Consider the following 25374-nt stretch of genomic DNA (forward strand, 5'->3'; position numbering starts at 1 on the left):
ATTGAAAAAAGAGCGGGATCTTACTAAAAAAGATACTCCAAACGGTATCGGAAAACGGCACTCTAGGTAAAAGGCAGACTCGCAAAGCGACAGTACAGCAAATGAGACCATGATTCAAAGCAGTGCCAAAATCAGTCAACAATATGAGGTCGGTCCCGACATTTCGGAACAATTGTTTGACAACATCCTGAAGGGGGAGGTTTTTCAAGCGTGGAAGCTCAAGGACAATGCATGGCCATTATACATTGTCGGAGGTCCAGGTTCCGGCAAGGTGCGACCAAATTCATTCCTTTCAAAAACAACTTGTAACACTATGTGATGCTGAAATTGCAAGATTCGTATAGTCGACGCTGGCCTCGACGGTAGCTCAGAAATTAAAAGGGTGCGACAGGTTTCGGCCGAATGCCGTAGTGACTATCTTTGTGCGCGAGCAGATGCAGTGGGACGACAATGTCAGGTTCTTGATCCTGCTCAATGTTCTGCATCAACTTTCTGAGCAGTCCGTTAAACCAATCGCTGTCGATGGAGTTATCCGGCAGAGCCAAAATCGCACAAGCGATGCCGTTCCAGATTCGGAATCTTCTCTTATCCATGCCATCAAAGAATCCCTTCAGACATTCGACAATGGGTTTCTCATTCTCGATTGCATTGACCGACTCGGGCCTGTCCCTGGTGAATCTGATGATCATGTCTGGAAGCAATTCCAGGACCTCGGATTCAAAGTCATGTTGACTTCAAGGACACTCGCCTTTGATGAAGAAGAGTTTCTGGGGACATCGTGCGATGCGTGTTACAGAGGACCACTACAAGTGTATTGGAGATGCGAGAGCGGCATGCACAAGGCTGTCGACGACGACTGTGTAGGCAATGATGATGAAGAAAACTGTGAGGAAGAAGAAGCTGCCGATTGTGGAAATGGTTTATGTTGCGACGATGACCTGGATGTTGACCAACAAGTGGGAACATACATACTGTGTCAAGACTGCTACAAGTCAAGCGACGTTTGTCCAGATCCCGAATGGTAAGTTGAAAACATCATCAATTCGCTGGTCCTCCCCAAACACCCCTTTGGCCCTCGGGTGAATACGTGCAACTCATCTCAACCATTCTTGCTAATACAATGCTCAGCCAAGCTAGCGACTCCTTCATTCAACCATACACTCGCAGACGAATCGACATGAACGAAGCCGTGGCCGGGACACTGTCCAAATTCGTCGCCCGGGAGCTCGAGACGGAGCACGGCAACTTGGGCCTCGACAGCGGCGCCACCAATGTCCCGTCCCTGTCTCAGTTCGGCTCGGCGCTGCTAAACTCGCGGCGCTCGCGTCCTGCCCAGTGGCTCCGGAACCACATTGCGGGCCTGGCCGACCACAATGTCGCACTTGCGCGTCTTCGCGTCGATATCGTGCACGAGAACATGGAGACCATTCAAGAGGCAGAGGCGCTGCCGGGAGGACTACCCCACGCGCTGGCTGTGCTATTCGAGGCCGAGATCCAGGGTGTCTTGAGACAAAGCCAGATAGATGCGGACTTGGGTATCAAGGCGCTCGCTCTCTGGGCTACCGGGGCCGAGACGGAGCAGTACTTGCTGGAGCAATTGATGGAAGTCGGCCACGTCGAGGAGAGTCTGTGTACTATTGAGCGGGTGCTACATACTACCAGAGGTTTGCTCATGATTGCAAAGTTGGAGGATCGGCCGGTCTTGGCGTACACTTATACGTTTGCGACATATATCAAGGGCGGATATTGCGGTGTGGTTGACGATATTATAGCCGAGTTGGGTGTCGTATCAACTTGATTGAACAAATAGTAGCAGAGGAACAAGTTGAATAGTCATCATGATTTTTTTACATGTCTGACAGAACTATGTTGGTACTGCATATGTCTTGCTTTTTCTTGCGCTGGACATGTTTCAAATTTCAGTATGTTTGTTTTGGCAACGACAGTATCAGGAATCCTTCTTCTAACAAAGAATTTAAGCGGTACACGATGCTTTCAATATCACTTGTCTTGTGTCACTATCACCTGGTGTCAGGGAGACGTGAGTATCATCCAGAGCAGCGTCCTTCAGAAGTCGATATCTGTTCTTCAACTGAGATGTCTTTGGTAACAGCACTAGCAGCCAAACGAGCTCATATGCTGATTGTGACAGAAATTTGATTTTGCCGTAATATGGAATCAATGACGTTTGCTTCCTATGTATACATATATGAATCAAATTTCTGCAGGCACTTTTGCAGTGCTGTCCTTTCCTGTCTCATTTGCAATGCCATGATGAAAATAAATATATCAATGATGCTAGAACGAGTCGCCCGCCTGGATTAAATACGCCACCACAATGCTTTGACCTGATATCATAACACACTTTCCATTGATTAGGCGCAAGTCAGGGTATCTCGTAAGTCGTAAGCCGTGCTTCCATGTACAGATTTGGTCTTGTATACAGTGACACGCGCTTTCTCTCGCCCACCGTTGTCGGGGTTAATAATTGCGCCGCTTCATAGTCGAATGTTGACGTCCATACACTCGATTCTCCATTCCCTCCGTCCCAGCAGACTCCTCAACCACTCGATGCCCAATCCAGTCCATTCCGCCTTGCGGCGCGAGAGCTCGTCGGCAGCAGCGCTTGCAAGTGCGCTCGCAGTCGTGTTCAGCATCTCAAAGGCAGTCTCGTTGAAGCCGCTGTCGCCCTGCGCCACTGTCGTGCAGTTGTCGGTGCATTCAAAGTACGACGATCGCGGCGCGAACCAGTTACTGCTAAAGTCGAAGAAGCAGCGGTCGGACCAGTAGCACGAGGTGACAAAGAGGATCAAGAGAAGGACGGAGCAGTAGACACATGGTCGGTTCAGAAAGTATGTGCACACAAAGAAGAGGAATATGAAGGCGGGCGAGGCATTGGTGGGAATGAAGAGGAGCGGAAGCCAACTACGGAATCAAGGAGTCAGCACATTGTGGATAGGAATCACCAGCAGAAAAAAAAAAAAACAGGCTCTATTTTCGCGTACCTCCGTAGACAGAACATCTTTGCGGAAAGCTCTTATGTATAGTCGAGTATAAGGTAAATCCCAGGGTTCGGGACGTCTCCGCGAGTCACAAGTGAGCGCTGCAATCAGGTCGCTGGCGTTTCTTGTTTGGCTTCAGCTAGGGGGCAAGTGACTGAGGTCACCCGTCATGTAGGTAGGTATGGGACTCTGCTGCGTAGAGACCAGTCAAGACAAGACGGGAGTATCAGCGCCAAGTCGACGGGGTTGCGACGAACGTCGAGAGAGTATCTGGTGAGGGTGATTGTCGGTCGAGATGTTCATTTATTTGAACAGTCGCTGAATACAAAGAAATGAGGTTCTGCAACAGGCGTCCACAACGTGATACCCCACCCATTAAGTTTACAGCCGATCAGCCACTAACAGCTGGATGCCGTAGGCTTCCTTGCGCTAGGACAGCCGCCCCCGATTTGATCACACATGGGCATGATTGGCAAGATGGGCTTACTGTGGCCTGCATTGGACTCTAAAACTGTCCTGCCGCCAGAAGGAGCCTGAAAGCACCGACACGCCGTTCCGGTTGAAATTCGGACCGGCTGGGCAATGTGCTGGGCAACATGGTTTGTACATGTTCAATGCAACATGGTGGCCCGGGGATGTATGTAGGAAGTAACCGTCATCACTTTGTTCGGCGTCGGACTTAAGCAGCGGAAGGAATAGAATGCGCCTGAACAGTATGTAGGTGGTGGGTGTAAATGGATGTACAACGCGAGCATAGGCTCATCCAAGATTGGTCAATGAACTACATTGAAGATGGGAGGCTGGGATCAACTGGGGCCAGGATCTGATCTTGTAGAAGATGGTCGTGTAATCGCCCTCCAATCCAATCCAATCCCAATCAACAGCTCATCCCGCGTGGCCGTATCGTATGCATGGCGGTCCAACGAACGGGCAAACAGCACAGGAAAGACAGCTGCTAATTGACGGGGGAGCGAAATTGATGTCTCTCTCCGTTTGTCGTTTGACGATTGGCAACTTTTGATTGACCAGCTCTGCGATTATTCCTTTTCCCCCCTTCCTTTTTTATTTGTCTCATACCCATTCTCAATTTCCACCCTTCTTCATCGAATAATCCTGTTGTGAGCACTTGGACTGTTCGTCACTGCTTGAGGCGACTGTTCTTGATTGCTTCTTCCAGCTATACCTACTGTAGGTATTGTTGGAAGCTTACCCTGAAGCCCAAACCTCCAGTTGCCACTAGAAAACAATCACCTGAATTCCCACTCCTGCTGAGCGGTACCCAATTACCGACTTTGTACCTCAGTCGCATAGCAGGGCTCAACGGATTGTCCCACTACCAAGGTACCTTTTTTTAGGGTACCTTCCCTTTCCCTTGCTGGTGGGAGCTCGGGCGATCGGGCGTGACAAGCATTGGGCAGCTCTTGCCCGCTCCAAAGGAAACCAGATCCAAGAAAAAAAAAAATCCAAAAAAGAAAAAAAAGTTCAGCCACTCGCGTACCTCCCAGGCCAAGCCCAAGCTACCTGCACCACATTGACCCATTTTCCATCCTCCACGTTTGATTTAATTCCATCCCGACTCTGAAAACACAAACACCAAGCTACTGGAAGCAATTTTGCTTCGTCCCAGCATACATACCAATCATCCCCCAGAACTCAATTTCGGACTGACGTGCTTCACTCGAGGCGACGTTTCTTCCCGCCATTGCAGCATCTCGTTAGAGTTTACCAAGCTCTAGCTGCTGCACCCGTAGCTCGCTCCTGCCACCGTCAATTACCACCATGGCGAGCTACAACGGGTCCGCCGGTCAAAATGACCATCTGCGTGATATGCTTGCGCGCCTGCAACAAGGACGCAGCACCGGCAGCTCGGGCGACGATGCCACTTCCCACAACAATCCTCTCTCCCGTTTCGCAACCCTGAACCAGGCTGCTCAGTCCCATGGCGACTACTATGGTTCTGGCGCTCCTGGTCACCACTCGGGCCAAGAATCACCTCTCATGGCAGGATCGGAAGATTTTGCACTCCCAGCTGCACCCACTCCTCCAATGAACCATTTTTCGCATTCTCACGGCCCTCCCGGCCTGAATCTTGGTCCAATTGGCACTCTCCCTCCTTCTGGTAATCAGCCTGAGCAGACAGTCAACCTGCTGAGTCTTCTCAAGTACAAGAACGGTGGCGAGAACGGCGGCGCTACTGGCGGAGGTAGCTCACAGTCCTCAATTCACTCGTTGCGAACCTCGCAGACTGCGGCTCCCGGTCCCCCCTCCATCGATTACGACGCCGCTGGTCACCTGCCTCAGGCCCATATTCCGACCTTGCATGCCCCCGTTCCGATGCCGGCCGACCCTCAAGGATTTCTGGCGTCGCTCATGAAGGGTGACGCTCACCATGAATCGTCGAGACAGGAAGGACAGCCAACGCACGCGGCAAACAAGTGGAATTCTGCCCCCGGCCCTACGGACGACACGCAGGCCTATCTCCTCAACCTGCTGCAGCGCAAGAAGCCTTCCCAAACGGACCAGCCCTCGACCACCGAGTCTTCTCAGCCTGCTGCGCTGACGCCACCCTCCACTACTCACGGCTCATCCCGCGACTTGACAAGAGATCTGCAGGGAAGCGAATCTCCGGATGAGGTAGCCGCTCAGGTTGTGCCGCTGCCTCAGTCCGACAATGCTACGCCTATGAGTTTCCCCTTCCTAGGCCATCAGAATCCCGCCTCGTCGCCTCCGAGCAAGACCGACTACGCTTCGCCTGCTTCGCAGAACGGCATGGCCCGAAAGACCATGTTCGATTACAAGGACCCATTCGATGACCTCATCGATGTACCCTCTCCCCATAACAGAACCCCCAAATCTGTTACATCAAGTCATATTGGCTCCGGTGCTCTTCCACCCAGTTTCCAGATTCTCAAGAAGGCCCCCAGTGCTACTTCTTCACCTGGCGGTTCCGAATCAAAGCACCATGCTCACGAGAGCTCCGCAATGGCTTCGGAACATACTAGCAAGTCGTCGCGTGCCCATCACAACGATTCGCTTGATACCCAGAAGGAAACGGTCTCGGCCGCTATTGAGAACCTTGCCGGAGTTGCCGACGAAGAGGCACAAGAGGCTTTGGCTCGCGCCGAGCACGAGGAGACACAGGCTAGGATGGAGCGCGAGCTGGGAGATATGATGGCAGCCAAGAGCGACGACGATGAAACATTCGAGCGCGCCAAAGGCATCATCGCCCGCGATCTTCAACAGGAGCTGGAAAAGCCCAAGAATGCTGGTGTTCTCGAGGATACTCTCCCGCCGGAGCTTGCACGAGCTGTTCACGATATCATCGATGAGGCCGCCAACGATCAGCCCATCGCCGATAGCTGGGAGAGCGCCGAAGCTGATGAGATTGTCGTCATTGAGGAGATTTCGTCTCCAGTTAAGGTCTACAACTTCCCAATGAAGCCTTGGATCTCCATCAGTCTGCAAGACAATGACGAGCCTCGGCCGCAGTTCCGGGATGAGGTCATTCTGGATATCGCCCGTGTGAAGAAAGAGTTTGATCAAATCGATCGTAATCTCGTTTCTGCAACACAGACGTACATCATTTATGGAATGTCCAAGGCTGGCGGTCTCCGTGTCATTCGTCAGGATGACGGCCGGGATGCCAAGCTCTTTACCGACACAAAGGACCGCATCTTCAACGTCTCCGTGTCTTCCACTCCCGCCGACCTCAACTCTGCCCACAAGGAGTCCATCATTGGTACCGGCATCAGTGGTACGGTATATTATACCATGATCAAGAATGGAGACAAGGATTACTTGGATGATGCGCATCCCGAGCAATATGGATTTGCTCTCCCGCCTGTCAGTGCTCAGGAAGGTGATGCCCCCGGTGGTGTTCTGAAGACACGCGCCAGGACCTCCTCGGCTCATCCAGAGTACTTTGCTGTTGGCCGTGGCAAGACGATTAGCATCATCTGGCCGTCCTACATCATGCAACACAATCTCTTCAAGCCCGGCCACGATCGTTACGTTGATACCGAAAAGCTCTCGAAACAGTGCTCGTTGAGGATCAACACTGGTAAGGCCGGTAAGGACTTCACCTTCAGTCAAGACGATACAACTATTGTGTCCCTCGACAAGTCGGGCCGCGTCAAGTTTTGGGATGTTCGAGACTTGACGGCTGCCGATGAGAATTCGGATCCCAGATTCCCAACGCCTGCGCAGACTTTCCTCGAAGTAAAGGAGCCCCTAATGACTCTCACTACTACTCCAGAGAATGAGAAGGCCTGGCCAACGTCTGTTCTACTGCTGGATAAGCAACGGCCGTACCAGAAACGTTGTGCCTTGAGGTACATGATTGTGGGTATGAAGCAGAACCACACCTTGCAGCTCTGGGACCTTGCCCTCGGCAAGCCGGTGCAGGAGTTCAACCTGCCTCATTCGAAGGAGAGCGACGCGGTTTGCAGTGTGATGTATCATCCGCCTACCGGTATGATCGTGGTCGGACATCCCACACGAAACTCCATCTACTTCCTCCACTTATCGGCTCCCAAGTACCAGATTAAGGGTCTGTCACAAGTCGACTTCATTCAAAAACTTGTTGCCAAGGATTCGTCTATTCCCGAACCCGATAGTACTGCGGTTATTAGTGGTGTACGCGAATATTCTTTCGGTAACAAGGGTGTGATTCGCAGCTTGGACATGCTGGGGCACTCTGCCGCAAACTCTGAAGACGCCGATGAACAGACGTTGTTTGAGTTGTATGCGATGCACTCCAAGGGTGTATCCGGTATCTGTGTTAAGCAACATGAACTGGGTTGGACCAAGGATAACAAGGTTGTTGCACCCGTCGATGCTTTGGATACAGGTGTTGTGAAGATTAGCAAGCTGAAGGAGCTTCCCAGCATCCAGCCTGCTGAGGTTCAGCCCGCTGAAGATGTTTCCACCCTGCCCATTCGCTCTGCAGGTCGCTCCGCCAAGGACAAGGAGAACATGCAACCTACTTCTGGCGAGGATGTGGCGCGTAAGACCGCCGATGAAGGCTCGGGGGCTCAGAATGAGCGAAAGACAGCCGAACTTCCTGCTACGCCCATGAATACAGAGAAAGCAGAACGCCGATCCCGTAAGAAGAAGGACAAGGCAGCTGCCGCAGCTGCTGAGAGAGCGCTTGCAGAGGCCGGTGCTTCGCAGCCCTCCCAGAAGAATGCAGAGACAAAGCCTGCACCCGCAGCCGCGCACCCTTCCATGTCTGCCGAATCCCTTCAAGCCGCGGTCAAACAAGTCGAGACAACTGTTGCCAACGCGATTGAGCAGGCCATGAGAGAGAACCGCCAAAAGGTTGACAGCGAGCTTCGCGGCCGCGATGTTGCATTCAAGAAGAGCCAGCAAAATCTGCTTGACGTTGTTTCTTCTGCGCTGGACAACAACGTTCAGCGTGTCTTGACTGCCACGATTTCAGATCAGGTCAACCAAAGAGTGGTGCCTGCTTTGGAAGAAACTTTGCGACAGACTGTGGCGGAACAGATCAGTCGCACGGTTTCCGATCAGCTTGATGCCAAGATTGGCGGACGTGTCTCTCACGCTATTCAGAATCAGATGCAGAAACTGCTGCCGAACTCCGTTGGCCTGGCGCTTCAGAAGCCTGAATTGACCCGAGCGATTTCGAAGCAGGTGTCTGATGGCTTGGAGAAGGATATCAACAAGTCCTTCCAGCAAACGTTGCATGAGTCTATCATTCCTGCTTTCAGTAACATGGCTGTTGCTGCCGCAGATAAAATGATTCTCGACATTCAAAAGCATGCGGCTACCCAAATTGAAGAATTGGAGCAGAAGATTCGTGCTGATAGCAACAAGATTGATCAATTGACCACAATGGTTACTCGGCTGTCTGAGATGGTAAACACCATGTCTAGAAACCAGGTTGAATTCCAGTCTCGCTACGAAAAGTCTCAAGAAGAGGCTCTCCGCGAGCGTCGCCAATCTCAGGCTCACTCCCGTAGTCACAGCCACAGCCACAGACAAGGCGCATATCCTCAACAGCCTCACATTCAACCACAGTCCAGCTTTGGTGGAAGCCAAGCTTCGTCACGACAGCCTACCTATGGCAGCCCTCTGGCTCACTCTGGAAACCAAATGGTTGTACACGACACGGACCCGTCCAAGGAGCCGTCCTTGGATCGGAAGCTTGCCGATCTTGCGAACCAGGTTGACAGCGGAGAGCTCGAGGGTGCCCTGGTGAGATGGCTGCAATCGGACCGCAAGGATGAGATCTTCAACCATCTCTTCTCAAAGCTCGATCCTCGCATGGTGCGCAACGTTTCTCCTCTCGTGGGTCTTGCCGTTATTGCCGAGCTTTCCCGCGATCTCAACAGCCGCCATCTGCGCGAGAAGATCATGTGGATGTCATCTATTGTTGGAGGTCTCAGCGACAGTCTGCCAAATATTGTAAGTTTTATTGTCGCATCCGAAGCTGTGAAAATGCCTACTGACCACTCTTCGCCTTACAGGATAGCCAAGTCCACGAGGTCGTCCCGAACATTTTGGGAGCCTTCATCAGTCAGATGGAGACGCTTTACGGTCGCGTTAGCATTCAGCTTCCCGGTGGTGACCCTATCTTGCACCACATTTCGACTACCGTCAGCAATGCTAGGAGTATCATTGCCGTGGCAAGCCGTCCCAAGCTACCCGACTACTAAAACCACATCTCCAATTGTGGTGATTGTGTATAGATTGATGTACAATTATGCAGTCTCCCCACATGTTCATTGGTGCGCGCACCCACGTACATATCATCAACTTGGCAAGTTCATTTAACGAACTCTTGTTGGAGAGACTGCCTATGATACCTTTGGTTGTTACTACAGCAAACCCTGGGGTGTTCGATTCTATCAAGACTTGACGCTGGTATCATGACGACTACGACGGGACGAATTTCCGTACGGCTCTCCGTATCATATTTGAGGAATACCCTGGTGTTACGGTCATTGCACACATATTTCGGTCTTCACAGCTAGTAGTGGTACTATCTGCATGGAGGAGCGACGTACATGTAATTTGGTTTCATAGCCAGAACCCCTCGCCTACAAAAGGGCTTGGTGGTTTTGGTGAGAAAAGGTCTAGGGGGAAGAATGATATCGCATTGCGTGGACGTGGACATGGTCTTGGTTTGTACCTCTTCGAGGAGCAGATCACTTGTGCAAGATAGACCCAAGTAACGTTCATAATGCAAGCTTGTTTCGTCAGACCATATTGACAGGCCAGTTCTACCCTTTTGTGCCATTGTCATGAGCATTCCGAGCTTGAAATTCTGGCAATACGTAGGTAATCTATGAACCCGGACCACTTCTGCCTTGAATAATACTATGTCCGTCTTCAACAACCCACGAGCCACATGGTCTCAGCGGTGTAGTGTCATGCCGCTCCGACCTATAATTTTGGTAACTCTAGCTCTCTCTCTCTGGCTTAGTCCGCCCTCCCCAAGATTTTCGTTTGGTTTCCCGAAGTTTGCTTCTAATTCCATTTCTATTCTCAGCCCCTCTATTGATAATTTTGCTCTTCTCCTCTTGTTGTTTCTGATCCAAACCCGATCTCGATGGAACAGGTTGTGTTGTCAGGTTGGGAATACGTTGCACTGGTGTAGCACTGCTTCAGACGCTCCTTTGATCACAATCGGCACGTAGATCCACGAGGCAAGTATACGAGAAGTTCATGTTATGTATAGTAACAAAAGAAATTACTCGTAAGTCACACGGCCTAACTTGTTCTGTATCTGAGCGGGGCGGTTTAAATTGGAATAGACGCAGCATTGTCTGTTCGTTCTGGTGTTGTGAAATTTCAAGGTGATGGCTGTGGTAAGACCAGTATCCAAAATGAGGAGTAAAATTGAAGATGGTCTACATCTACGAAAATAAAGTGTGAATAAACAGACTCCGTAACCCTTCCAGTCGTATCACCCAATTCGCGTTGTCCCCTATCTATGTCAACCCTAACCAGGCCGCGCCTCGGTCTTAACGAAAATTATATATCAACAAAATTAGAATTCATCTTCATTCCAAAAACGAAGGAAATACAAAGACTGCATTCAGCGACGGCGACTCTAAATGTTATGCCTGTATACCATCATCTATACCCCGGTAGGATTCTCGCGGTTCGCATCTACTTAGATAATCATCTTCATGCATTCATGTGTCTCAAGATATTCTGTGCTGATCGATCGGAACGACGTTGCCGCAAGTCATTCCTGTTCTGCAAGAGAGGTGAGTGTTACACACATAGAAGCTGGGCGGCAGATTCTCGCCAAGTAGAAGTACTGGGATCTGTAGGGGTCACTGGAAAAGAGTGGATGGGAAATTCTACGGCTTCTGATTGGTTCAATTTAATTGTATCGACTACATATGTAGGGTGGAAAGTGGAAAAAGGGTGCTGCTCAAGCATGGGTCATGGGCATCATCATGACCATGCGATGCAGAAAAAGACGATTATACACAATGCTATGACCTAAGGAGGTACAAGCGATATACAGAAAAGAGCAGAAAAGAACATCCGAGACTAGCGGTCCTTCCATAGTCAATAAACAAAAGAGAAGGGTTGCATATTATCTACCAGTTCTCCGTATGACGAGTAGCCCTAATAGCCCCATGCGGAGTAATATGGCCATTAATGGTCGGTACCTTGGACTTGTCAAAAAGTTCATTGCATGCCGGTCAGATAGGTGGACAACCCCTGCCCTTGCGACAACATATTACACATTTGAGTTGTATGAATCCCCCACAAACGTCTGGGAACAAGAGCCATTGTTGCAGTGCTCATTGGACGGCTTCCACAGCCCTTTGCAATGCATAGAATTTGTACATACAAGCGCGTAGCGAAACATACCCGAAATTAATACATGCACACGCACCCTTACACATGAGTGCCCACCACAGGCATATGATGACCGCTTACCTCGTTTTGTTAGGCTGGCGTGTTCGCGCTTAGACGTTTTTGTTTGCGCATGCTATGAAACGTGGACTGCTACCATGAATTTGATAATCTTAATTGTACGGCCATGAGAAACCACCCCCGAGCCTCAGTCATAAAGGTTGTTTTGATGTGTGCTGCGTGATTGCAATACGCTTTTATACCCCGATCATTCCTTCTTTTGTTGGCGGCCACAACATCGTCGATCAATGTTGGGCCGAAACCTACTACGAAATGGATAGCTTCGACTATAACAACAACTGCTCACGTGATGCTCTTGATTGGTACGCATTAATCAAGCCGAAACGCAACCCAGATATCACCGGGCCTGGCGTAAGTATCTTTGATTAAAGGCTTGGAAGGCAGGTGCTGAGTTTTGGCTTCCTCCAGGTCATATCCAACTTTATTGGCACTGCATATCTCGCCTTTTTCCTCCTACTTTGCAATTACATACTTGCGTATGACCCTGTACAAAGTCAAGGTAGATTGGGCGATGGCAGGAGCCATGGGTTAACACAATTACATTGTTATGCAAACCAAGTTGACGTCCAATCTCTCGCCCTGATCTGTAGGTTGTGTAGAATCGACAAGAAATCGGTTCGCGTGGAACGCATTTTTGAAGAGGCAAGCTGCTTTCGAATTGTTGTATACTTTGCTTGCAACGATTTGTACTAACCATTGTTTAGTGCATTTTGAATATGTGCGATATCCAAATACTAACGGCTTTCGCTCTTCTCGTTAGCGCCTACATAATGGCGAGCCCATCTTCCTCCGCACCGTTGACTGCTTACCTCTGGTATCTGGTCGTCTTACTGGCTTGGTTTTGTGCAATCACCCATCTCGCTGGCCTTAGTGTTCTCCGAGGTTACTTCTTCCGCCGGCCAAGGATGAAAGTGGTGCGAGTTTCACTCATGTTTCTCGTCCTTGCTTTACTCACTGCCGCATTGGTGCCCACTGGTTTCTTCGACTGGACAAGTTATATAATTATTAATGGTGCCTCGTGGCCACAATCTCCAGCATTCTGTTACTTCGACATCAAGACTGGTCAGAACCTATGGTACTCGTCGTACGACCACTTTCGAAGCCTTTATCCTGGTTGGGATAATGTCGTGATTTCGCCTTCCCTCATGGACACGAACGCCATGCAGACAATGATCGTGACAGTTGTCTTGCTTCATTTTGGCTTCATCACCCGTTGTGTGAAGCTATCTCAACAGCTTTCATCCGTGGTGAACAGAAATTTCCGACAACGTCCGAGTAGATTTCTTAGAAAAGCGCTGACCAATCTCGAATTATACATACTTCGAATTTTTGACAGCAATGGATCCGCTACTTTACCACGAAACCATGTATCTTTATGGTGCAAGGTTTGGTTGGAACTCGTAGTCGTACCATTACTCGGTCTTTTTCTTACACTTCGTTTTCTGGTTGGTTTTGTTACTTCAATGCTATTGGAAGTGAGTCAGCCGTCAATATGATATGAACAAAATAGCTGATGTTAGACTACAAGATTATTTTCCTTCTTGCTATGCTTATATGGGCTACCTTGAAGTTTCACAGTGTCCTGACAACCGACCAAAGTGACAGAATTGCTGGGATATCTTACATTGCTGGAGACACCACGGCAGGCGGAAATAGCACACAAGCTGACGCTGTCCACTTGATAGGCGCGGAGGATTCAAGTGGAGACGTCAATGTCTGGACATTTGGCCAGCTAGTGGCTGTACTTCTTCTTGCCGCACCTATCTCTTCTATGATCTGGAAATTTGTTGAATATGCCGTGGACAAGAGGGTCATTACTGATGATCTGCAAACGTCAGACCCTAATCAAAGAACGACCGATGCAGCACCACAGAGTTCCAATACGGGGGATCCGGAGAGAATTGAGGAGTGGCCCTTGGACAGACACCCTATCCTCACGGGAGGACTACCTACGCATGAATACCGAGAAATGCAAATGGGTACGACAAACACAAACCGCCAAAACAACATGATGACAGGTCGTTCCGAGAGATATCACTTTCCCAATTCAACATGGCTGCAGCCTCTGATTGCTTCGACATTCCTCGCGATGATTATATTCATTATTGCCGCCTTCCTGTTCACCAGCTTTGACAGTCTATTTCTTCCGCAGTGGATGCCATTGTCTGTATTCTGGATCGAATCTGGCTGGCTGGTGTACTTAGTTTTGGGCTTCCCTAGTGCCTGTATGGCAATCATCGTGGCAGGCTTGCTTTTGGATGGATACACCCAACGTTCATCTCACGGGAAGAAGCTTCTGTTGCTTTTGCTTGGGTGCTGTTTGCACTTTCTATACATACTAATGCCCACTGCAATAATTATATTTGGACTGGACTTTGCAGGACATAGAGCGGGCAACTTTTTACGAAACGTAATTAATGTTACGACTCTTGGCGCTTTCATACTTACTCTGATGGTATCTGGCTTGTTATTTTGTATTTATGTTCTGGGTTGTGGTGTGGCGATGCTTGTACGGTCGTCGAGGTTTCTATTAGAAAAGAGTTGATGAGAGATGCTTCTTTATTCTAGGCGGCTATCGAGAGAAGAGGGGAGAGTAGAAAGTAAATAAAACTTAAAATGACGAGATCAAACGTGTGCCATTGCGAATACATATTCAAAGTTTATAGAGAGAGAGGGGAAAAAAGACACCACGGTGTTCAGATAGATGTATGGGGACCCCTGGGGATGAGCCGGGGCCACCCAAATCAGCGTGCACCTTGAACGAATTGAAGTATACTGGTTGGTCGGACCTGCCATGATAATTGGCGTTTCTGAGCTCGAGTGTCTGATCCTTTGGGCGCAGACTCATCGGTTAACCATAGTTTCCACTCGGGTGTATCCATCCAAGCAAGGCTTACGACGGAAACATGGGAAATTTGACCAGTAAAATGGTGTTCATATACAACCCAAATAGAGTTATACTACGGCAGAATAGAGTTGTCATATGGCAGCTCGTCGATGGCCGAGGCGTGGCCGTCGCTGGAATCTTGTTACACTGCCACTGGCGGTAGGCAGTGAATCCTTTGAAGTCCGCGCCGCCACGTGCTGAACATCTAGTCGCCACATTCGGGAAATTTTGTTTCCATGTATTTCCCATTTTGAGAGTAATGTATATGGAAATCAAGCTCTGAAGCTTTGGAACTTTAGTCAATCAACCATGGTCCAAAGGCGATATTGGACCATTAGACAACAGTGCAGAGGAAACGAAGATGTTAAGGCTAGTAATGTGTTAAATCAAAGAGGATCGTCAGGGCCGGTAGGCATTTTCGATTTTGGTTCAGGGCTGAATAAATTAGCTTTCACTTAATGCCAGCCTCGAGAGAGCCATTGTCACCACCCTTTTGCAAAGATATGAGAATGAGTAATGTAAATATTGGAGCGTATAAAGACAACATGTTGTGAGATATTCAAGTTTCTTATGATTGGTTCAGACTTCATTCCCCAGCTCTTTGCTCTTCATCCTCTCCCCCTTCAAACCATGGCTCAGGCGACTTTACTCTCTTATCCCTCTGCCTATACATTTTTTGGACGCATATTTCTTGCACTCCATATCCATTGGCAATTTCTTGACCTTGTCAGGTTTTCGCCCGATCGACAGCTCTCGTCATCTCCAGGATGTCAGCATAGTATGACAGAATGGTGAACATTACCTATTAAGCGGCGAGGTTAGTAGAAGATCCCAGCCACAACATGGTATTGGTCAGAGTGTCACTCCTGTTCTTGCGAGTAGAGACTAGATTTCACACTCGACGGGTTCAGCGTGACTAATCAGAACAAGTTGTCTTGAAGACGACTTCATTCCCAGAAAACACTTTATCTCAATTGCACAGACTCTCACCACCTCCCGATACGCCATGGTCAATACACGCAAATTCATTACGGTTTTACTCCTACGGTACCCGATCACAGTCTCCCATATACTCAAGAAGGAAGGTGACAAGGTCAAGAGACAGTGAGCCAATATACCTACAAGTTCAAGCGGATTAAAAGTGGCACTACACACTAGTAGCCGGGTCATCATCATGCATATTGTCAGTTCATTTGAGGTTGCCGGATGGCACGGCCGTCGGCAAAGGATCTGAGTTGGCGATGGTTGGAGGCCGGTGGACCGTCTTCGCGTTTGTATAGCAGGTTCCTCTTTTGACTGTCAGAGTACACAGATTGGTGTGTAGTTGATCCTATTTCTTCAGGCCTCAGCTGTTTTCTCAATACAGGTACCAATCCCTCTAACTTACTATCTATCCTAATTAATACAGACGAAATGGATTATATCACGAATATACTTGCCATTTACCAACAGAGATTTGTATCAGACTACGTTTCCTATGTTCGCAAGTACGGATTTGGTTAGGTATAAGCATTTTTATACCACATCGCGTAGCACTCCGCGCCATTGCCAGAGGTTCGCCAGAGGTTTGAGTGATACCTATGTACGACGCGCGCTCCATAAGAAAACAGAACCACGAGCAATCTTGGCAAATCATGTCCCCTTTTCGCCTAGGCGACCATGAGACGGCTACGTTGTCTCTATCCAGCAGATCTGGCCGTCCCTCTCTCATCTCTTTGCCCGGATCTTCTTCAAGGAGGATATCACTACGGTCTGGTGAAACATCTTGGACCATGCTGTAGAACTGGGCACCATTTCGGAAAGGCGTTGCCATGGCTTTGAGCCAGTGGGTTTCGCTTGGCCCCAGCGCAAAGAGCATCTGAGCCGCAAAGTAGTCGATTCCATACGTCAGTCGAGCTAGACTGGCGACCATGTAGCCAGGAGGCCGAGCATTGTTCTCAATCGGGTACGCAGAAGGCTTACGAGGGCTCCTCGTACCGACCGGGACAAGCTTCATGTGGTCTTTAGATTTGAGGTGACGGGTGAGGGTGTCGCAGTGATATACAAGGGCTGCGACGGCGATAATCAGATGTGAGAAACAGTCGATATGAGCAGACTGGAGGCATCCAGTTGTTTGAGTGTATCGTGCGTGCTGCTCTTAGCGTTTGTGGTAGTCTGGCATATGCTACGAGACTAATACTGAACCGACGGTCTCTCAGACGAGCCTGTTGGTAAGATCATCCTTCGAGAGCTTTTCCTACGTTTGTCCCGTGACTGACATCCGAATTCTAGGTCTATCAGTGCCCTTGACAGAACTGCATCGCATCAGAGCCTTAATCACACCGTCCAGTCCCAATGACGGTGCCAACGACAAGAGCACCGCAGCTGCCCCGGTCGACGCACGTATCTTCTTATTCTGTATTCTCCCTCATACCAGGTCTAGTCACCCTTAAGAGGCTCTCTTTGGGGTCTCAGCGACGAGTTGGACTTCTGCGCAGTGCTGGGGAACAGTACCGTTCTCCTTGATTGGGGCGGGAAGCCATTTCGTTGCTCAGAGCAACAAAATGTCTAGTGACTATGGGATGGTGCTGGCACTTCTGGTGCTCGACAAAGGACCTATGGCGCATCAATCTCCCCCACGCAGCGTACATATTTATTTTCTCATCTCCCCCACGCAACGTACACATTTATTTTTTCAGACTGTCAACGCGACAGCTTGACTTCACAAAGCCACCTTTACAAACCATCAAATCAATCCAATTTTTCCATCTGCACACCAGAAGAGAACAACTGGCGATCAAGAAGATACACGATCGTCAACACAATGGCTACCAATGTCCAGCGCTGGGTTTGCCGGGACAAGCCGGCTTGTAGCAAGCTGAAATACCTCAGGGACATCGTCCCAGAAAGTAAGACCACAATGCGCCTCAGCGGCCAAGCTATCATAACTGACCTCTTGGAATATAGACATGCGCAAGGTCAAGTCTGTCGACGGCGGATTGCATTTCGTCACGAGTGGTGCCGTTCGCTTCGCTGATCAGCCCGATCGGATCGCTGGAGCAATTCCTTCGTTGCTGGCCCCAATGCTAGCTCAAGCAGCTTTGCGCCACGACATTGACGAGAACGGCGCTACATTGAAGAGTTTTCTGCAGAACTGGAGCAAGCACAGTGTCTTGCTCGACATGACGCTTGAAGATGAGGCCGCAATTCGTTCAAAGCTGAAAGGAATCAACCATGATTACCCAATGAACCAACTGTTCGCCAAAAAGCCCTCGCTGATGCCGAAAGCTTTGCCGACTTGGCATGCAGAGAGCACCACTGTTAAGATCTCCGGAGATGTTATTGTCGTGGTATTCAAAGACAATGATGGAGTTAACTTGATGCGTGTCTCTGTTGATGCGACAAAGCTGGAGACACCATTCGATTTCGGACCGCTGGTGCTGATGTTGTTGATATTGGTGGTTGTGGTGGTGGTGTCGCCATACGAGGACATGTAAAAGGATCAAGCCCACTATTTTGATTGGACAGGAATTATTTTCTTCACAGGAATTTCTTGGGTTTCCTGTCATTGGATAAACATAAAACCATCCAAGAACACTTCGCCACGCACCTGATGTTGGCTTGCTGGGGAAAGAAGCAGCGGATTGCTAGAGCCCCCAATGATCCAAATCTGATCCTTTGGAGCTTAGCGCTTAAGGTATTCCGGAGCCTCGTCAGGTTGTACGCCTCGGGAGGAATGCTGTAGCTGCATGGCGAGACTCAAAGAGCGTTGCAGTGGAATGAAGATGCGCCGAGCTGAGATGTAGGCGAACCAGGTATGGTTCTAACCCACCATCTCTTTGGAGACCCGCCATGATAATTGGTGTTTCTGAGCTCGAGTGGCTGATCCTTTGGGCGCGGACTCATCAGTTAGCTATAGTTTCCACTCGGGTAGATCCTTCCAAGCGAGGCTTACGACGGGAACATGACTGGCAGCGAAGGCGGCTTCTATTGAATCCATTGAGTGATGCCTCTTGTTTCATTTATCATCGATCGACTCGACTGCTGGCTGTGATCTATGTTCCGTTAAGTGTAAATGCATTGCCATGTCTAGAATCTAAGAACCAACCACTAATCAGTATGACAAGTGTTTGGATCATTGACCAATACGAGTTGTGATTGCTTCAGGAAAAAGAAAACATGTGAAGAGGCAAGACTTTTGAATAATGGTACGGTTGGATCCCGCCTTGAGACAGACGCCGCAAATACGTCTCCATTGCCAATCGGACCTAATGGTAACCCGCCCCGCGAGAGAAGCCGGCCGGATGCAACCGCTTTAAATCGAGACACGGCAAGCCGAACAAAGGTTTGAGACATGGCATCGAGGGTTATCATGACTTGTCGAACCAGCACCTGTGAGACGAGAAAGACGGTAACTGTCGGCCACAAGGGATGCGAGCGCGTGGCAATTGCAAAACACGGCAGATTGAGGGGAAATAAGGACGCCGATGACGATCATGGCTTTCGGTAGTTTATTTGTTGCTCAGGAACAATCTGTATGCGAGCATGACATAATTTATCGAGTTTCTGTATTTTTATAAGCTTGGCAGAATTAATCCGGGCTATTTAGAGCACTCGTTTTCTGCTAATACATCGAGAAGAAAGCCTTCAACGCATTCACCCACTTCCTTGCATCTTTTCACAAACACGGGCTTTCAGGACCTCCAGAAATAACAAGTCTACTAGAACCAAGATGAGATTCTCTACTGCAGGCATTGCACTATGTGCGATTCAGGCCGTCACCAGCTCCGCCATTGAACCGAGACAGGCCTTGACCTGTACGCCTGGCAACAAAGTGGCAACCGTATGAAAATCCCAAGAAACTTCTTCCTGCACCTTTCTGACATCGCTGCTTTATTTCGTTCGAGAGCCTAATGAATTATTGATACTAGTATAATGACTTGACTGTCCTCCCCGTCGATGACGGCAACACCGGCTTGACCTCTGCCCAGCTCAACCCATACATGGATCTCAACTACACCAGATTCAGTGTAATTTCGGGGCCGACGAGCGGTGGCAACACGATCTTCTACACTCTCTCCCGCATCGCAGCTGGGACTCTGAGTTCTGTTGAGTAGGTTGTCTCTTTCTGTCCCTCTGTTTCTTGTATTCCATGCTTCTTGTTGCGGACGTGGCCCTCAAGGTATCCGAGAAATATACTGATCCAAAGATTCCCCGCCACAGGAATTCTCTCAACAGCATCTTGGGCTCGTTGGGCCTCGGCATTGGTCTGCCCGCTCTCCTGGAAGCGCCGCGCATCGTTGGCTCAAGATCTACAACTCAGTACCGCCTTCAAAGCTTCCAGTTCGGTGAGTCTGCTCGCAATGATTCTCATCTGTTCATGGTCACCTTAACATATCGCATGTTTCTTTCGTATGAAGGGCTCACTCCCCCAGCGGGAGCTATCTGTCACCCCCCTTAACCATAACATGGACCAGGAGAAACGCTAACTCTTTTATACTAAGGCTGCACGATCCGAGCTGGGACGCCAGCCGCCGTGATCCCCATTCCCTGCACGGTCACCGTCCGACCCGTCGAGCCGCAGCGTCTCGCCCTGGGTCAGAGCTACAACTGCTCCTACGCCGCAACACCGGCGATCGGCATCGGTAGTGGACTCACGCTCAAGACGTGCACGCCCACGGGCTTACTCGCCGGCCAGGGCTACACCTTCCAGACCACGCCCGACATTCTCAACACCTCGAGCCTGGGATCCCTGCAGGCGCTCGTAGATACTGCGCTTGAGTTGCTCGTCGTTAGCGTGTTTGATAACTTTACTTATCGCGAGTATTGCCTTTGAGAAACGGCGTGAGCTATATGCTCTGAGTTACTTATGCAGTATTGATTTTACCGGTCAAGTCATTCTGCTCAATACCTTGAGGTGGGTGCAATGGGTAGTCTGCACAGTCTGCGAATTGGTAATTAACACGACTGAGAGCTTTGCAATGTTGTTGTTGTTGTTGTTGTGCTTAGTGGCCGATAGAGATCATGTGAGGATGACAAAGCCTTGGCAAGCGTGTCCGCCAACGCATCGATGCAGTTGTGGTGTTGGTCAAGTGCGGCGTTGAGTAAAGCTGCACATGTGGTTCAGTCTCGAGTGTCCTCGCTGCCCTCTCCGGACCTTGGCAAGGGTGGTTGTCCCGACAAGAAAGAGGAATGCGGGGTTGGACCGCCCGAGAATGTATCATAGAAATCTGTTTTGCTACTGAATTCCTCCCGTTGGCCACCTAGCCCTATCCCGGTTCCTGGGACATAGCGACCAGGAGGAGGCCGTCTTGAGCTGCGGCGGTTGAAAAGCGCCCGACAAGAAGCCATTTGACAGTGCATCAACCGATTCCTAGCCACACTCGCTCGCGTGACCGATAATGTCCACGGAAAAGTCAAAGTCTAGATGCAGCGCCGTGTTATCTGGCGTGTAACTACTACTACTTGCATCCTCCGGGAGCTTGGCCACGGCCGCGGGACTAGGGTCCTCGTCAAGTCCGGGAGTGCTAATCTCGGTGTCAAACGGACTGTCTCGGGCGTCTCTGGCCCGTTTAGAGGGCCGCGGGATGCATTCAACATTTGCGCGGTAGCAGCGCTTGCAGCGCTTCTTGTTTGCCGGCCGTGTGCATCGCACCTTGTGCGCATGGCAGCGAATGCAGGCCGGCTTGTGGCAGGCTTCATCCCGGCTATCATCCATATTGGCCATATTACTGGATACGAATGAGCCAGCTTTGGCGTGAAAATCCCAGTGCCGTGAGCAGCTTTTCATGCCCTGTTTCTTCATGGATAGATCAACAACCTGTAAGGCTTGTGAAACAATGAAATAGGGACACCTACGCCATAGGCATGCATTGCAGCTAATAGCAACGAGGTGTCAAACACGAATATAAGGAGAGTAGTGGCTGACGTAGGAGTACTTCCACCAAAAGGATTGACAAACACACACATAGAACACAGAAAGAGATGAGGATCGAATATGCCAAGTGATACAGTTGCTTACCTTCTGCACATTCAAAGTCATTTATTCTTTTCTGTCACAGAATCCCAAGTCCCCAGCCCACTAGACTTTTATGGAGACTCCATAATCAAAGCCCAACTCCAAGCTCACTCTGTCTATAATACACTTTGAGTGCTCTCTTCATGCCACGCTTGTGGGGACTATTGCAGCTTTCCTAATCGCAAGTTCTAACACAATCGCCGTTGCCAACACCCTTAAGGGAGAAAGCAGGGGTGAGAGTTGGTGACAGGGGTGATATGTGATCAAGTACATGAAATAATTAGGAATGAATAGCCATGTGCTATTTCAAGCCTGAATCCATCTTCTGTGCCGCTCGATGATGCAGTTTGCTGCGTGATTGGGGCGTAGAAAGCTGGATCCATGCTTGTAGGGAGCGCATCGAATGAAGGCATATGACTAATAAAAAAGTTCCTTCTTTCTGAATCATGATATGATTGTACCAATCTACGGGACTTGGCAAGTTGGATCTGCTACCATGACGCGAGCAGGTGTGTTGTAATTGTAAGCTGGAGAGCTGTAATCCATAATGGAGCTCAATAGCTTATCTATCTGACTATGCGCACCAGTCGGGCTAACAATTGTGCTGGGGGGGCTAACCAATTAAATTAATCCGATCACCGTTGTGGTTACTGCCATAATAATGGCCAACCAATAGATAATAGTAGCCTAATCTTGGGGACTAAGCTTGAATACTCTGACAAGTCTTTGTGTTATAAGAGAGAAATCCCGTCTTTTGCTCTGTCAGCCTGTGGCCTTGTTGAGGCAAGGATCTTTGCAGAACGAGTCTTGACTCAATGCTCCGCCACTGCGGCTATTTGTCTAATTGAAGTCGCTAAGATAAAGAGTTCAAGAACAACTGCAAATTCGACCACAAATACTGAGCAAGGGTCTCTGCGATTATTCCGGGCTGACGCGTCATATAGTCTTCAACATCGAACCAACTGCATAAGCAGGAAGGATTTTATAAACACATCCACATTTGCCAAGGCCCCAGTGACATCGGATTAAGAAGCGGCACGCAGACCAACCTCATACATGTGTCACATAGTGGATCACGGATCCCATACACCAGGATGTGCTTGAGCACATAACGACAGCGAAATAAAATGTTGGAGACCACCGGGGATCAGCCAAGGCCACCGAAATAAATCTGTTGAGCCTGCGCCTTGTTAAAACTAAAGGCGCAAAATATGAAGAAGTTATAGCATCGCTTTTAATTCCCCGCTTTCGCCGACATCCTTCCCCACGTGTTGGATCATCTCGGACTCCTCCCACGCCTCCCACGCCTCTTGCACCGCTTTCCAATATTTCTCCTTATCCTCGAGGATTAGCGCGCAGTGCTCCGCCTTCTCGAAACCGACTATGCCGACTCGGCAGCCCAGTCCCCGCCGTGTCTCGTCGGCGTGGGCAAGGACATCGGCAGCGGCCACCACGGCGTCACCGCGAGAGTAAAGGTAAAGCCGGGCGGGGGCGGGGCCGAAGGCAGCGGGGTTCAGCAGGTCACGGCGCAAGTCGTGGACAGAGCGCATAGCGCCTGCGCTTTGCAGAGCGTGGATCACGGCGACGGTGCCGCCAACAAGAGGTGCACCGAGAGCGCGGACGAGCGGCCGGTTGGCGGGGAGCGAGATCAGCGCCGCTTGGTACGCGTGCGCAAACGAGGCGTCGCCGGGGCACGAGTCGAAGACGACGAGGCCGAGGCGGGCACGCACAAGTGCAATTGCGCCGGTTGTAGCGTCGGAGTCATCCTCGTCATCGTCAGGATCTGACGCCATGAGCTGCAGTGCCGTATTGCACCCTCCGTGCGAAAAGACGTGTAATAGGACGTCCCGGCCGCTGCTACTTGCGGCAGTCTTTTGCAAAATATCTACAATTGCGGCCCGGGCGGGCCGCAGCCGTGCGCGCAGGGCTGTAAATGAGCGGAAGGCAAGGTCAGCAAAGACAGTGCGGAGGAGCAGGATGTAAGTCTGCGGATAACGCGCCCGGTAGCCGGCGACATATTTGTGAACACGCGGTGTGGAGGCGCCGCCGAGCCATGTGCAAATGATGACGAGCGTAGGGGCTGGTGTGATGTCTTCTTCGCGATCGTTCAAAGGGGAGACTGAGGCCGATGCGGGCCGGTAAAGGAAGATGTTATTGCCTAAATCCAAGGGCTCGCCCATCCCAGTGGCATTACTAGGATTACTCCTAGCAGCAGATGCCATAACGGCCAATATTTACCAAAGGAGGCGCTGACTCGCTGATTATGTTGATTCATATAAAGAGAGGGATCAGAAGTCACTTTTCGGTTGAATCCCATCCAGTGGGATATTTACAACTTACATGTAACCTGTTCTTAGGATTATGCCAACAAACCCAGGTGAGCGGCATTAGCCCTGGAGTGACGCGTTATTTGGGGCGCGGGGAACGGGAGGGGGGTCAAGGTCAGGGATGTCTGCACGCCGCTGGGCGTCGCTGGTTTAGGTGCTTTCGAATCTGGGGTCTCTTGTGCTGTGCCACCCTTACAAGGTAGGAGCCACGTTTTTTTTTTTTTTTTTTTTCAACGCAGGAAGCAATCGGTCCCGGATTTCGGATCATGATGTATAAAATGGTGAGATTCGCGTAAAAGTCGGCACCCATATTGGCAGGTTAATCGCAAGGATTGCATACAGTTGGTTCTATCTACTTGGCGGCATAGTCTCAACGGCACAGTCACGCCTCAGTCTGACCTCAGCAAGTGCATATGAGCTCTTATCAACTCCGGCATTGTATGTGGTAAGCGTGAGAGCGATGAGGCAGCCAATGGCATTGCATGGATTTGGCTATGCCGCGCACGATCTTATGACTATTGAAGGAGTGAGATGGATACACAAGTTGTTCTTGGCAAAGGAAAACATGCCGGAACGATCATCACAGAGATGAGTCGAGCCAGAGAGCAAAGGAACGTGCATCGTGCGGACTTGATTCTGGTTCTGACGGAAGAGGCCTTGTCAACTAGTTGCATTCAATTTCACAAGCTTCGTATCGGCCTGTGAAGCGACGAGAAGAATGAGAGTAATGAATGTTTGGCAGTTCTATCCAACGACGGGCCTATTCAATCTTGTGCAGTCTCTTTGGCGTTGACGGAGTGTATAGTCTGACCCAAGGCAGACACCACGTAGCCACGGCGCTGGCCAATTCTGATGGACGGAGACGGAGAGGCTTCAATGTACAAGTGCCAATGTCAAAATCCAAGACCATTGTTCCGCATGGTTCGATCGAAAAGGTGACTTGTTCTGCCGACATCTCAAATGCATTGACGGAATATAATTGATCTTGAGCGCTACCAATTCATTCGTCTAGCTAAGCTACTTTAGCCAAGAGCAACAATCTCGATCTTTCGTATCGCTAAATTCTCAATTTAAACTGTGCATTATTTCTAATCATGACCATTTTCTTGCCCACAAAGCAGCCCCTATTCTGGTCGGTCTTTGCTTTTAGATTGGAAGACGTGTTTAGTACCAAAGATAAAGCCACCATGAGCTGTACAACCAAGCCTATGTAGTGATTCGAAATAGTAGGCAATTGAA

General features: G+C 49.8%; 8 protein-coding genes across 8 annotated transcripts; 5 read left to right on the forward strand and 3 right to left on the reverse strand.

Moving 5' to 3' along the window:
- Nucleotides 1-109: 109 nt before the first annotated feature.
- Nucleotides 110-1798, forward strand: PFICI_15036 (uncharacterized protein; the record flags this gene model as incomplete). The annotated part of the gene is made up of 3 exons (XM_007843617.1): nucleotides 110-271; nucleotides 345-1021; nucleotides 1129-1798. The coding sequence occupies 3 exons, from the start codon at nucleotides 110-112 to the stop codon at nucleotides 1796-1798; spliced, it is 1509 nt and encodes a 502-aa protein (XP_007841808.1).
- A 700-nt stretch (nucleotides 1799-2498) lies between these two features.
- On the reverse strand, nucleotides 2499-3022 carry PFICI_15037 (uncharacterized protein; the record flags this gene model as incomplete). Its single annotated transcript, XM_007843618.1, has 2 exons — nucleotides 2499-2925; nucleotides 3006-3022. The coding sequence occupies 2 exons, from the start codon at nucleotides 3020-3022 to the stop codon at nucleotides 2499-2501; spliced, it is 444 nt and encodes a 147-aa protein (XP_007841809.1).
- A 1759-nt stretch (nucleotides 3023-4781) lies between these two features.
- On the forward strand, nucleotides 4782-9679 carry PFICI_15038 (uncharacterized protein; the record flags this gene model as incomplete). The annotated part of the gene is made up of 2 exons (XM_007843619.1): nucleotides 4782-9428; nucleotides 9491-9679. 2 exons carry the CDS (start codon nucleotides 4782-4784, stop codon nucleotides 9677-9679), a joined length of 4836 nt encoding a protein of 1611 aa, XP_007841810.1.
- Nucleotides 9680-12176: 2497 nt separating this feature from the next.
- Nucleotides 12177-14144, forward strand: PFICI_15039 (uncharacterized protein; the record flags this gene model as incomplete). The annotated part of the gene is made up of 5 exons (XM_007843620.1): nucleotides 12177-12275; nucleotides 12629-13199; nucleotides 13261-13309; nucleotides 13503-14087; nucleotides 14129-14144. 5 exons carry the CDS (start codon nucleotides 12177-12179, stop codon nucleotides 14142-14144), a joined length of 1320 nt encoding a protein of 439 aa, XP_007841811.1.
- A 3470-nt stretch (nucleotides 14145-17614) lies between these two features.
- Nucleotides 17615-18287, forward strand: PFICI_15040 (uncharacterized protein; the record flags this gene model as incomplete). Its single annotated transcript, XM_007843621.1, has 2 exons — nucleotides 17615-17699; nucleotides 17758-18287. The coding sequence occupies 2 exons, from the start codon at nucleotides 17615-17617 to the stop codon at nucleotides 18285-18287; spliced, it is 615 nt and encodes a 204-aa protein (XP_007841812.1).
- Nucleotides 18288-19522: 1235 nt separating this feature from the next.
- Nucleotides 19523-20626, forward strand: PFICI_15041 (uncharacterized protein; the record flags this gene model as incomplete). The annotated part of the gene is made up of 4 exons (XM_007843622.1): nucleotides 19523-19633; nucleotides 19722-19903; nucleotides 20014-20138; nucleotides 20295-20626. The coding sequence occupies 4 exons, from the start codon at nucleotides 19523-19525 to the stop codon at nucleotides 20624-20626; spliced, it is 750 nt and encodes a 249-aa protein (XP_007841813.1).
- A 537-nt stretch (nucleotides 20627-21163) lies between these two features.
- On the reverse strand, nucleotides 21164-21508 carry PFICI_15042 (uncharacterized protein; the record flags this gene model as incomplete). Its single annotated transcript, XM_007843623.1, has 1 exon — nucleotides 21164-21508. The coding sequence occupies one exon, from the start codon at nucleotides 21506-21508 to the stop codon at nucleotides 21164-21166; it is 345 nt and encodes a 114-aa protein (XP_007841814.1).
- A 1520-nt stretch (nucleotides 21509-23028) lies between these two features.
- On the reverse strand, nucleotides 23029-24030 carry PFICI_15043 (uncharacterized protein; the record flags this gene model as incomplete). Its single annotated transcript, XM_007843624.1, has 1 exon — nucleotides 23029-24030. The coding sequence occupies one exon, from the start codon at nucleotides 24028-24030 to the stop codon at nucleotides 23029-23031; it is 1002 nt and encodes a 333-aa protein (XP_007841815.1).
- Nucleotides 24031-25374: the final 1344 nt, after the last annotated feature.

Source organism: Pestalotiopsis fici (genome assembly GCF_000516985.1).
Source record: "Pestalotiopsis fici W106-1 unplaced genomic scaffold PFICI_Scf_14, whole genome shotgun sequence".
Lineage (NCBI taxonomy): Eukaryota > Fungi > Ascomycota > Sordariomycetes > Amphisphaeriales > Sporocadaceae > Pestalotiopsis > Pestalotiopsis fici.